The sequence below is a fragment of the Zootoca vivipara genome, chromosome 2 (genome assembly GCF_963506605.1).
Source record: "Zootoca vivipara chromosome 2, rZooViv1.1, whole genome shotgun sequence".
NCBI lineage: Eukaryota > Metazoa > Chordata > Lepidosauria > Squamata > Lacertidae > Zootoca > Zootoca vivipara.
This window is the reverse complement of record NC_083277.1, coordinates 68196710-68209482: the sequence shown is the minus strand read 5'-3', so window position 1 is coordinate 68209482 and position 12773 is coordinate 68196710. Positions and strand designations below refer to the sequence as shown.

Here is a 12773-nt window from a genome sequence, read left to right as displayed (position 1 = left end):
GTGATCGGTTTTACAAGAATACTCAGGTCTTCACTCTGCTTTCCCCCCTACCTGCTGCAGTGTTCCATGCCTTCCTGCATCACAGCCTTCCACGTAACATGCGCCTTTGAACGCAATCTGGACATGCGGACGCTTTTAGCAGAGAACGATGAGGTGAAGTTCAAGTCTTTCTGTCTTGAGCACAGCAGCGGTGCCACTAAGCCACCAGACGAAGCACGGACAGATGCAGATCAAGGCAAGCTGGATATGGAAAAAGTAACGTTGAGGAAACAGAAGCTCCAACAGTTGGAGGAAGACTTCTATGATCTTGTGAAGCCCTCTGAAGTGGCTGAGAACCTTGACTTGACTGAGGGGTTAGTTGATTTTGTCTATCAGTACTGGAAGTTAAAGAGGAAAGCCAATTACAACAAGCCTCTAATGATGCCCAAAACAGATGAGGTGGACAACTTGGCTCAGCAAGAGCAAGATGTGCTGTACCGACGCTTGAAGCTCTTCACACACCTCAGGCAAGATCTTGAAAGGGTGAGTAGAATTACAGGCTTTGTGAAATGTTCCGCTGTTCTACCATTTCTAGTAATTCTTTAACTCCAGTGGCCTTGTCAGATTACCCTAACAATCACTTAAACTTCACAGCGCCCGGGCATAGCTTCTGTTCCGATCGGTATCTGTATATTCATTCTCGTTACAATTTTTACTCAAGGAGTTCAATATTTTTCATTTGCCTGTCTAGACCAGGCATCCCCAAACTCGGCCCTCCAGATGTTTTGAGACTACAACTCCCATCATCCCTAGCTAACAGGACCAGTGGTCAGGGATGATGGGAATTGTAGTCCCAAAGCATCTGGAGGGCCGAGTTTGGGGGTGCCTGGTCTAGATCATCCTTTTGTAAAGATAACGAGAAAGGCCCCAGCCTTCCTCATTACCTTGGAGCTAGGGAGAAGGCAGAATTTGTCCCCACAGCTGAGTGAGCTTCCAAGGGTTCAGTACAACAGTGGAGAAAATCCCCACCCTCTCTCCAACTCAGAGAGGAAGGTTTGGCTGGCACATGGATCCTCTTGGCCACATGTGACCAAAATGAGCACCAAACTTTTCCTCCTATTCCTTGGGTAGCTTGTGTGAAGGACTCAAAGCACTTTTGTTGGCCAGCACCAAAACAATTCCCTGCTCCTCTTCCCCAGGTGACAAATAAGGGCTGCAGTCCTGTGTATGTTTACCAGGGTGAGGCCAGAATAAATACAATCAAACTTTACTTCCATGTAAACCAAAAGTTGTGGGTCCATGCTTACTCCAAGCAAGCACAAGAATCAAATGGAAAAATGGGGGTAGGAATTGTGTGTGTGTGTGTGTGTGTGAGAGAGAGAGAGAGAGAGAGAGAGAGAGAGAGAGAGAGAGAGAGAGAGAGCGCAGAACAATACTATCTGTTATAGGTCCATGACGTGTGGGGTGTCCTTCAGCATAGACCCATTGCCTTGGTTAGAATTAGCTCTTGAAAAGCTCAGTAGGGAAGTCAGAGGACAAATGCCCCTAAATCCCGCCGTCCCTTCCACCCCACCACACATTTTAGTCCCTCCTAAGCAAATTAAAAGCACACTGTTAGTATAGCATAAACAGAAGGGTATCTTTTCTTATTAAATTTATTCTTTCCTTTGTGATTAATTTTTATAGTAGGAATCAGTTTCTAGATAAGGCCAGGGAATGCTTTGTTAATAATCTTTTCAAAGGAATGGTCAATGTTTGTGAAGTTGCTCAGTGTAACAAATTACGATGACAGACCTTCATCTACTTTTATTTTGCCTTACTTTTCCCCTGCTGTGTCTAGTGCAGGCTGGGCTGCTGCATGCAAGACAGTAAAAGGAAATTTATTAGAGTCCTGCTTTCTGAAGTTCCACGTTGCCAGAACTCTTGGACTCTTGTAAATTTCTCTTTTATTAGCTATGCATACAAAAACAAATAGTGGCGGAACCAACTGCGATGCTACAGAAAGCAGAGGAGATGGGGGGCAGAGTTGGCACTGCATAAACAACTGAGGAAATGGAAGACACAAAACATATTGCCCAGTGAACATCTCTTGAGAAAGGAAAACACAGAGAAGCAGAAAGGAAAAGCTAGGAACAGGAAGCAAAGAGGATTTAATAGTGCATGGGAATAAATGTACAAGGGGTAAGCACTGACAGAGGATATTTCAGGTGTCATCCTTGTGACTGACCGCCCTAGTTGTGCCAGGTTCAGAGGTCAAACTGTGGAGGTTCAAATAAGCCATGAAAATATTAGATCCGTCCTGATCAGAGAGAGGAAGATGAAGAATCAAAGCATTTTGTAAAACACTGTATTCACACTTTATTTTGATTCTTTCTCCTATGGTTATATGTGTGTTTACGTTAAAATGTATAGCTTGCCTTTCTACCATAAACAGTACTCAGCAGCACTCTTTTTTAAAAAATGCATCAATGTATATGGTGCTTCAGAAGGTTCACAGGAAATGCTGTTCCTGATCTCTACCATGTGAAGCTGGGGGACTTTCTGCATTTTGTGTATAAATGCCACTGGGTCTTAGGAAGTGTTCTGTAGGTAAGAGATGAAGCTACCCAAAGAAATTGCTCTTCATGAAGGAATGTAATGCTTCACTTTAAAAAACAAACCTTTTTTGCCCCCTCAAAAAAAAAAACCCCAGCTAGTGTTAAGTTTCTTCCAACTCATTAGTATTTCTGCACCAGCTGCTGCTACAGTCTTAAAAACAGGTTTGCAACCAGCATCATGCCCCCCAAATGCTATCCAGATCTTTTCTTATGATGAGGATGGAGCACCTGAGGCCATCCAGTTGTTAGACTCAACCAGTCCCAACAACATCTGGAGGGCCACAAGCTCCTCATCCCTGTTTTATGATGTGATCCATGGCCAGAAACCTGTTTTCTCTGCTCTTTTACAAATATTGTAATTGATATTCAAAACTATATAAGAACCCAAAGTAACTTTATCCATAAGATACAATTGCATCTAGGACAAAATTGCTCATAAAAACCACTATTGACACCATTTCAATTCAAAAGAACCAGGAACAAGTACCTGGTTCTTGTTCACAACACCTGAGTTGAGGTTAATAGTGCAAGTTCTTTGATAAAGTACTAGTTTTTGTGGAGTGTGTAAAGGGGCAGGATCCTGCATTAAACAGGAACCGTACCGTAAGTGACAAATCACAGGATGAGGCATAGATTGCAAAGGGGGAAAAACTTGTGCCAATCTGAAATATCTTTGGAATTGGACTAAAAGATTTTAAAAGTGGGACAGAGATTTCTTGAACCAGATATAACCTTTATCCTAGATGACATGATTATGCATTGAGAAACTGTGTTGGACTTACAAGATTGCTCTTCAGCCATGTACATTCCCTTCACCCTTTATTTTCTTCTTGTAACATAGGAAAATGATTCTCTTGCTTAAATTTCTGATCTCTGTAATTTTAGGATGTTGAAGCTGTGTTTTTAGCAACAAAGACAAACCCAGCAAAACAATCTTCCACTGTGAGCCACTGTCCTAAGTTCCCCTAAGATTCAGTGAATTCAAAACAATGCAACTGTAAAAATTAATTTATCTTAATCAACTTCAGCAAAAGCTTCATAATTTTTCAGTTACTTGATAGAGAAGTGCAGCTTGTTTGTGGGCAAGTGTAAATTCATGGTGTTTCTGTCACCATATAGCTTTCAAAAAGAGCCTCTGACAAACAAACAACTCTGTTTACTCATTTGATTCCAGCTAACAGATTAATGGTGAGGGGCAGATCAAATGTAATGTTAGAAATACACAGGCTCCTAAACACTTGCACTGTTTTGTAAAAGCTTACCAAAGAGATGCATAGTCATGGATAATCAAGGCCTACTAAAGAGATGGATATTCATCCCCCCACCAAAAAGTGAGGGGGAAGAATGAAGAACGTTATGTGAATATCATTCTATGTCTGTATAAATTACTGGAAATATCATTGAGGTCATTGTACATTAAGCATTAAGTATTTATACCCCGCCCATCCAGCCGGGTTTCCCCAGCCACTCTGGGCAGCTCCCAACAGAATACTATATTAAAAACATGACAAAACATAAAACACTAAAAACTTCCCTAATCAGGGCTGTCATCAGATGTTTTGTAAAAGTCAGATAGTTGTTTATTTCCTTGACATCTGATGGGAGGGCATTCCACAGGGCGGGTGCCACTACCGAAAAGGCCCTCTCCCTGGTTATATGCATTTGTGATCCATTTATCCGAGCTGCACATGCATTGGGAACTTTCTTTCTTCTGGAGTGGGTGGGGAGGAGCTGAATATAGTCATTTTTCGTATCTTGGACATTGTTCCTCTTGTGCAAATACTTCGCTGAATTCAACACCCACCCACACCCCTTATCTTTTCTTGCTTAGAGATCGCTTCAGGGCTTTTTAATGTAAATCTGTATACAAATTTAATGAACTAAACATCATGCAAGAGTTTGTGCTTAAATTGGTTCAGAACTTGGTTTTTGTTTTGCTTATTTTGGGTTCCCCCCCTCCCAAGTGCCTGTTATACACAGTTGTGAGTAAGGTCCTGATGAAATAGCACAGTTTCTTAAAAGTTTGAGGCAGGTAGGAGTTGGCAGGAGTCTCCAGAGAGATTTTTGTTATGTGAATAAAGCTTTGTTTTCATACCAGCTGCTGTTATTGTTCATGGGCATGAGTGTAGCAGCATTGCACAGGGCTTTAATGAATCAAAATTTGGCCTAGTTAGTATATGAACGAACCAGGGCAGACTTGGGTCAGAAGAGGATGGGTATATTTAGATGCATGTAAAGTCTATATTTATTTCAAACTGTGCCTCTGACAGTGTGTGACAGGGTGGCTTAAATCATCAATGAAGCCCTGTTAGAGATTAGCAACAGGCTTTTCATGCCCCTGTACTGATTTGGAAAAGCAAATGTTAGAAATCAGGAGCTCTTCTGCTTGAAGACTGATCTTGAACTTCAGGGGTCAGGGGTTGAGGTCTCAGACCCCTGCAGTTGCCTCAGCATGATAATGTGTCAGGAAGTAATTTAACACTTGAACAGCTCTTTTTGGTCTCCTTGATCTGTGTCTGGGCTTTACTCTCTCCTGAACAGCTATGCTGTCGAAACAGGATAGCCAACTGGTACAAGGTTTTCTTTTACCACTGACATTCCCTCTGCATACAGTATTTATACTGAATGAAGCTTTTCTCTGAGGGGAATTTCTTGCAACTGGGTCATCAGTCACTGGTAGAATGACAGCAGCTCTCCTGAAGGAAGCAAGACAGAAGTGACCTTTGGGTGGCTGGGTTTGTTTCAGAAGCACTGTCATTTGCTGTACACCTGCCAGAGAGAAAGGTGTTGTTGTTTTGTGTGGGGATTTTATTTTTTAAAAAAAGAAGCGTTTGGAAAATTCTGTGGCAGATTGTTGTCCGTGGGGACAAACAAAGCCAGTAGTATTAAACCACAACCCCTGTCTTCACTTCACACTATGAGGAGTTGTAGTTTTTTCCACTCCTTGTAAACCACAATCTGTGGCCAAAGTTTGTTAGTGTACCGATCATGATTTGTTAGAGTGAAACAAACCATAATCCCTAGTTCGGATATAACACTAAGCCAGAGTTTCCTCTGCATGCTAGCAGGAAGCCGACAAATAGTCCAGAAAGATGCACTCATGGCAAACCATTAACTGTGGCTTACCATGCCATGCAAAGTGGGCCACTGTATCTTTTTGACATTTGTAGATCAATCCTGCTCCTCAAGGCTCCAGCAGTGTCTACAAACTGAGTCTTTGCTGTATAATTCTCTTTCACTATACAGTACAAAGCTTTTACTAGCAAAACAAGACCTTTAAATGTAATGACAGAAAAACTTGCTGCAGTTCTACTGCAGAATTCCATAAAAGTACTATTTTATATTTTATTATATATATATATATATATATATATATATATATATATATATATATATATAAAATCTATATTTATATATTTTATATAGACATATCCTGAACCAAGCTGTAGAATTACAACAGTAGGCTTTAATTATATTAAACGTATCCTACAGATGTTGTGATTTTAAAGTTCATTCCCGTTACCAGAGCCATGCTCAAACAAAATAATGCATTGCACCAATAGCTCCATCTTTGTTGGAAGGAAGGACAGCTGGGCTGCCTCTGGTAACTGACAAAATAAAATAAAAAATTCCTTCCAGCAGCACCTTAAAGACCAACGATAAGTTTTTATTTTGGTATGAGCTTTTGTGTGCATGCACACTTCTTCAGATACACTGAAATAGAAGTCCCCAGACACTTATGTAGAGAAAGGGTGGGGAGGGGGTATCACTCAGAAGGGTGGTGGAAATGGGTGATTGACTGACTGATAGCTGTAGACCAGTGGTTCCCAACAGGTGGTCCGGGGACCCCCAGGGGTCCGCGAGCTATGCCAGAGGGGTCCGCAAGATGCTATTAGAATAAAAAATATATTAAATATATTTCGTATGATAACAGATTTTTTGTTTTGGCCGCTTCCTGCATGAGCAGAGTCTAGCGCAAAACTAGAATTAGATAGAGGCAGTAGTTCTGCTGTATGCCGTTAGGTGGCGCTTTACAAACACTACTGTTTTGCAAAGAGGCAGCGCGCGCATTCTACTAACACTCACCTCCGCAAGATGCTTTGCGCGCGTCGGCTTCATTTGTGCGCTACTGCGCAGGTACCCTGTCTTCTCCATTCCCCTCCCTCCTCCCTGGCGCACGCTGCCTCTTTGCAAAACAGTAGTGTTTGTAAACAAAGCGTTGTTTTTCGCGGAAGCTACAGTTCGCGTAGTTAAAAATGGACCGTTGGTTAAAAAGTGGTTCGTTAAAACGACAAAGGCCTACAGATGAAGAGGAAGATAATGCATTTGATGTTCAAGCAACTGAAAAAAAGTATAAATATAAAATATAAAAACTCTTAATTTGGCTCTCACTTTTTAATTTTAGGATTAGGAATTAATGGGGGTCCTTGTCACAATAGCGGCTCGATGAGGGGTCCTCGAGAAAATTTTGTTGGGAACCCCTGCTGTAGACGACTGTAAACGACTGCAAATGGTCTTGCATGAAAAAGCAAGGGTTGAGATGGCTGAAGATCGCTTTATCATGTATAATGAGATAAGAATCCAATGTCTCTGTTCAAACCAGGTCCCTCCATGGTTTTGAGCTTGGTGATAAGTTGCAATTCAGCAACTTATCTGGTCACTGAAGGCACAGTAGTTTCCTGCTTGAGAGCGGTTGTACCATAGTGGCTGGATTTTGAGCTTGGATGTGGATGTAGAAGACCCAAAGTCCAATCCTTTCTTATCTTTGACATTCATTTAGTGGCCTTGGCCAAGTCACTATGTCTCAGCCCTGCCTGGCTGAAATTGTCGTATGAGAAGGAATTGAGTTGTTGTATGAGAAGGATAAAATGAGACAATTTCATCTCTTCCAGCCTAGAACTTTGTCGTGCCCTGCAAGTGTAGGGTAGAAAATTTTCTTTAGAAGAAGCAGAGGCTTATTTGTCAATAACTATTAAAAGATTCAAGACACAACAGAGGTTTTCTTATCTCTGTCTGTGACTCATTAATATTTGATAGTCATTGCAATTACACAACCATCAACACTTGTCATAAATACTGACAAACATGCCCTAAAGTTCACTCTTATGCCAGGTTGTGTGAGGTTTAGATTGAGTGGCAATGTCACTCCACTCGGCTCTACTGACTGATTTGGCTGGCCACCAAACATGTGCACAGGAAGGCCACTGGTAGTATTGCTGCCGGCAGAAAGTCCCACACAGGGTTTCATTGGATCTCGAGGCGGATCGTAGCTGTCTGCATCAGGCCCAGTCTGGAACCAGTTGCTGTTTCAGACTGGAGCAGGCGTGGGAATTGGGCTTGATCAACCTGCCCACCCTCCTCTCTGATGTGACTGCCATGAGTGATTAGAGTGCGGATGCAGTGAAGGGGGTGGGAGAGTTAGCACTGCAGCCGTACATTACAACTAACATTAACTGCATTGGGGTGTTGGCGTTTCCTAAAATGGTCTTCTAATGCAGAGCAGACGTGTTAGCTGCAAACATTTCCCAAAGGCTTCAGTATCTTGGGCAGGACTTTTTTTCAGCCGGAACTCAGTTCCAGAACCTCTCAGGTGGGCGCCATTGCCATTATAAGAGAAGGAGGGAGGTATTCATGCTGAGTTCCGGCACCTCTTTTTCTAGAAAAAAAAGCGCTGATCTTGGGTAACAGAACATCACCCTTCACTAACAGAGACATAGGAAGCTTACCACATTTTACGTCCTCTTTAAAAGAAGTTACTTTGTCTCTCCCCAGCACCAGCCATGGTCTCTATATTTTGTTTATAAGAGTTTGTAAGCTTCCTTAAAGTTTCAAAAACATGTGAAGAAGCAGTTAAATATTCCTTAAAGGCAACCTAAAATTAACAAGGGCCTAGAAGAAATATGGTCATTAATATTTCCTTTGTTTTTGTTTTTCTTCATGGAAGTTCTCCTGATTCAGAGAAAAGGGTCTTGAGAAAGTGCATTGTTTAACTCAATTTAAAGGCAAGACTAGGGAGACACCCCCCCCCCCCGAACCAGCCATGTGTAAACTGGAATGTGCAGGTTAAGGGTTTTTTGTTAGTAGTTTGGAAACTAGGATTTAATTCAAGCCATCTCATTTTAATTATCTTAGCTAATATGCTTTGATTTTGATTTTCTTGAAAATAATGTTTAAAGAACTATTTTTGAAATAATTAGTTCTGTTCATTCCTTGATCCCTTGGATAGTCTTTACACCACTGCCTCTTCTCTGTTTCCTTCATGAAGTTCTCTTACACAGTCCCCATTAATTTCAGTGGGGTTTGCATAACTCCCCAGTGAATCTTGCCCCTTGTATCTAAAATGAGGACAATGATGTATACTGCCAAATGTTACTATGAGAAAAAATGAGAAGTGGATTGCAAAATACTTTTTACATTAAAGGCATAAATTCTGCCTGCACTAAGGTATAAGAAAGTACAGGGATTTATTTGAGAGATGTACTGCTGCAGGTTTCCAACAGGGTCCCTTCTGACAAGTGCAATTTGCACATTTCACCTTCCCCCATTCTTTCACCATAGTTCTTGCTCTCATAACCAGAAGAACCCACACTTCATGGCATGTTTAGTCCTCTCGCCTGCCCTCCACAAATCAACTCCATTCCCGGATTTAGACAGGACAAAATATTTGTGGCATCTTCTCTTTGCAAACAATTGCTGCTTGAAAAGGTAGATAAGCTACACACCCTCCCCCCCCCAGCCTATTACATAAATTAGATGCCAGACCTGCCTTAAGCCCAGGTATGGAAAACCTGCCGCTCCCCAGATATGGCTGGACCCCAACTTCCTCCTCCCCAGCCTATTTGGCCAATGGTTGGGGATGGTGGGTGTTTCACCAACATCTGGAGGACCACAGGTTACCCATTCCTGCTTTAGGTTATTGTCAGCTATTCATAGGTATCAGGCTGATAACTGACCCTAGAGGTGTTTCTTTTATTGGTGGTTTCTTGCCCACAGTATTTACATTATTCGAATGGCCTCCAGAGTGTACAGGAGTGCAGTCATGAAAGATGGAGAATCAAAGTGTGCCATGGAAACAAGAGGGCAAGGATAAGCAGAGAAATGGGGTGGCATTTTAAGTAGCTGAGATGCTAGTGGATTTTTGTCAGAATTCACTGCTAAAGTGGAAACTGGGTTTATTCTGTTTTGCAGGTTAGGAATCTCTGTTACATGGTGACAAGGCGAGAGAAAATGAAGCACTCCATTTGCAAACTCCAGGAACAGATCTTCCACCTTCAGATGAAACTTATAGAGAAGGACCTTTACCCAGGTATATGTTCCTTCTGGGGCCCAAAAAACCTACTGTCAACATACCGGTAATGATTATTGCTGATGTGTTTGCTGACATTTTAACGTGCTATATTTATTTATTTTTGGTAATGGGTATGTATGTGTTCCTGTAAAGATGCATGAATTCAAGAGCTTAAATCATGTGCCACAGCTTAATTTCTAAATATAAAGTGCAGGGGCTCAACTTTGTTGGATGTCATACATAAACTGGAGGCCAGTTTAAATAAGGAACGGTCAGATTTTTTTTTATTAAAAAACCCCCACTTAATGTCACTATGTTAACTCATAGCATGACTCTTATAAAACCATATTTTTGTTATGATAGGAAACTACCTCCTAACCATTCCAGAGAATTATTATTCATTTGTAATGCCAAGCCATGAAAATCTGAAATGGTACTCCAGTTAATTGGTTTGCCATTAGCTACCCAGGGCCTAGCTTACTTACACAGTAGAAGCTGCAGCTGTTTAAAAGGTAACCCAGTGTGTCATCACCCAGCTATTAATGGGGATAAGCAACAAGGTTCCTTCTGAACACATATGAAATCATCTTAACATAGTTAGCAAGACATCAGGGCAAATCCTTTAATTTCCTGATTTGCAGAAGAACCTGATATTGCAGATCCTGCTGACCCTGTGCAAACAAGCCATATGTCACCTCTAAGGTAGAAATTAGCTAGAAATCCTAACTGCATTAGTTAATTTCTGTTTAATCAACCTGACCTGTTATAAAATCCTATTGCAGAAGCATGCTGTTTGCTTCCCACCTTCTTTGGATTATTATTGCTCATCTTGGCCCCCAAGGCTCTAGACTTTAGTGTTTTTAGTGGCAGCATCTGGTTCACTAGCATGGTTTGCCAGCAGTTGCACTGGCTTCCTGGCAACTGCCTCTGGCTCTATTAAGGATCAAAGGTTGAACTGCTGGCAGCTGATCTTTTTGCTCCTCTTTGCTCTTAGCTTTATCTGCAAATTAAGTTGTGGCTATCTGTTAATAAGGAGAGCCTTAAGATGCATGCAACCACTGGAAGATTTTAAAAATAAGCTCCTTTGAAAAGCCAAAAAGCACATAGTTGTTGAGTCCATATATTGTAATTTTTTAAAAATCCCCTTTTGCAACAAGAGCACAGAACTCAAAGCTATGTAACATTTTCTCCAGAAGGAGCATCTGGCTGTCTGGCAGAGTTTCCAGTCAGTTGTTGTGTTTGTGGCTTTGGAGCCTCCTCAGAAGCCATCACGTGGTTAGGGTTTCTTTAGGACTGTCTGGACCACATTCTCTTTTGCTGAAAGCTTTGTTCTCGAGTTCAATTTTGAGGGTCTGAGGAATGTGTTACCTGAGAAATGGGTGGTTCCACGCTTGTTTGACCATGATGCAAACTTTCTTTGTGCTCAGAAGATAAGATCCCATAACTACATTTATGGCAACCCGATCGGAGGCAGACAACAGCTTCAGGAAACTCACCACATCAGGGACACCAGTGTAGGGCCCTCCAAATCCTATTTTACAAGTCCCATCAGTCCCTGCTAACTTGACCAGTGGTCAGGGATGATGGGAGTTGTAGTTAAACAACATCTGTTAGAATAGACTCCTGTTGTGAATGGATCACTCTTGTTTTTACCTTGTATACATTTGGGATCTTCATAGAGATGTCACAAATCTCCTGCTGTATACTTGTGTTTTGAGGCATGGTGTTTACAGTTTTTGCAGTATTCATGCATCGCTCGCTGCCAACAGGGGATCATTGTTTATGCATCTAGTGGGCTCTGGTCCAGAAATGTTTATGCCAAAAGTAATATGTTAAACTGCAGTTCTTACCCTGGCTGCTGCCTGGCAGGACTTAACAGAGCAGTGGGGCCACAGTAGGATGTGCAGCCCTCGAGGTAGGTGGGGACACCCAAATGACTGATGCTGTGATCATGCCCAGATCGGCACCCAGTAGGTCTGGACTGGCTCAGCCCTGGAACACAGGCAGAAGGGGGAACTTCCCACTGCTGGAGGCCAGCAGGGCTGGCACAGGGACACCCAGGACAGCACAAAGGGGATTTGGATCCCAGTGTTTTGTCAGCTGCTCTTTTCTCTATAAAAAGAGAGCATTAACAAAGGAAAGAAATCTAAACTCAGCCACATTTTCTTCATTATATTAAGTTTTCTTACCGAAAGGAAACAACCACGATATAACAAACTATTAGGGAAGTTCCAGAATTTCCAGTGGGTTTAAGGTCACCTAATTCTGTGCCGGATTCTGGACGATGTGTTTCCCCCTTTTTAAATGGCATGACTCATCATATTGCTGCAACAGTCTGTAGGGGTCACACATTTCATAGACATAATTTGCTAGGGTTACTTCCTCATTGGCTAATATTTCACTTCAACGTGTTTGTGCAGATTTGCAGATTAGGTTAGGAGTCAGGTGTCAAACAGGAGCCTGCATAACAGAAAAGGGGAGTTATATTTATGCTTAATTATTGCCAGATTGAGGGAGAGTTGCAATAATTGGGGCACATTACTTAACAGCAGCTTTTCACTCAATTAATGGAGATAAACGGGAAAATAGACATAGCAGTGGAATTAGGACCACTTTGGAAAGTCTGAGTCCAAACAATATTGCCATTAGCAGAACTATTAAAAGGAATTGGGGGGGGGGTTGTGAGAACAGAAAGGTGAAGGTGGTAGGGCTGTCATAAAAACCTTCAGTGCATCAAGAATTGATGCTTATCCCCAGCAGCAAGTTACACAGTGACTAAGGGAATAAAATTCATTTCAGGCTGAATAGTCCTCCTTTGTGAACATTCTATGGAGTATATATGTTCAAAATAGTTCTTTGCCTTTGGGGGGGGGGCAGACCTTGAATTTTCTGTAACTGTAGTAGCAAAG

The 12773-nt window shown here is 41.8% G+C and overlaps 1 protein-coding gene across 8 annotated transcripts in view; it reads left to right on the top strand.

The window, feature by feature from the left end:
- The window catches only part of JADE2 (jade family PHD finger 2), a 156408-nt gene that overhangs the window by 130863 nt on the left and 12772 nt on the right, over positions 1-12773 (top strand). For all 8 annotated transcript variants that reach the window (XM_035105461.2, XM_060271668.1, XM_060271672.1 and 5 more), the window contains 2 exons: positions 61-522; positions 9765-9882. In XM_035105461.2, the coding sequence (XP_034961352.1) occupies positions 61-522; positions 9765-9882 (580 nt within the window). The remainder of the gene's footprint in view (positions 1-60; positions 523-9764; positions 9883-12773) is intronic.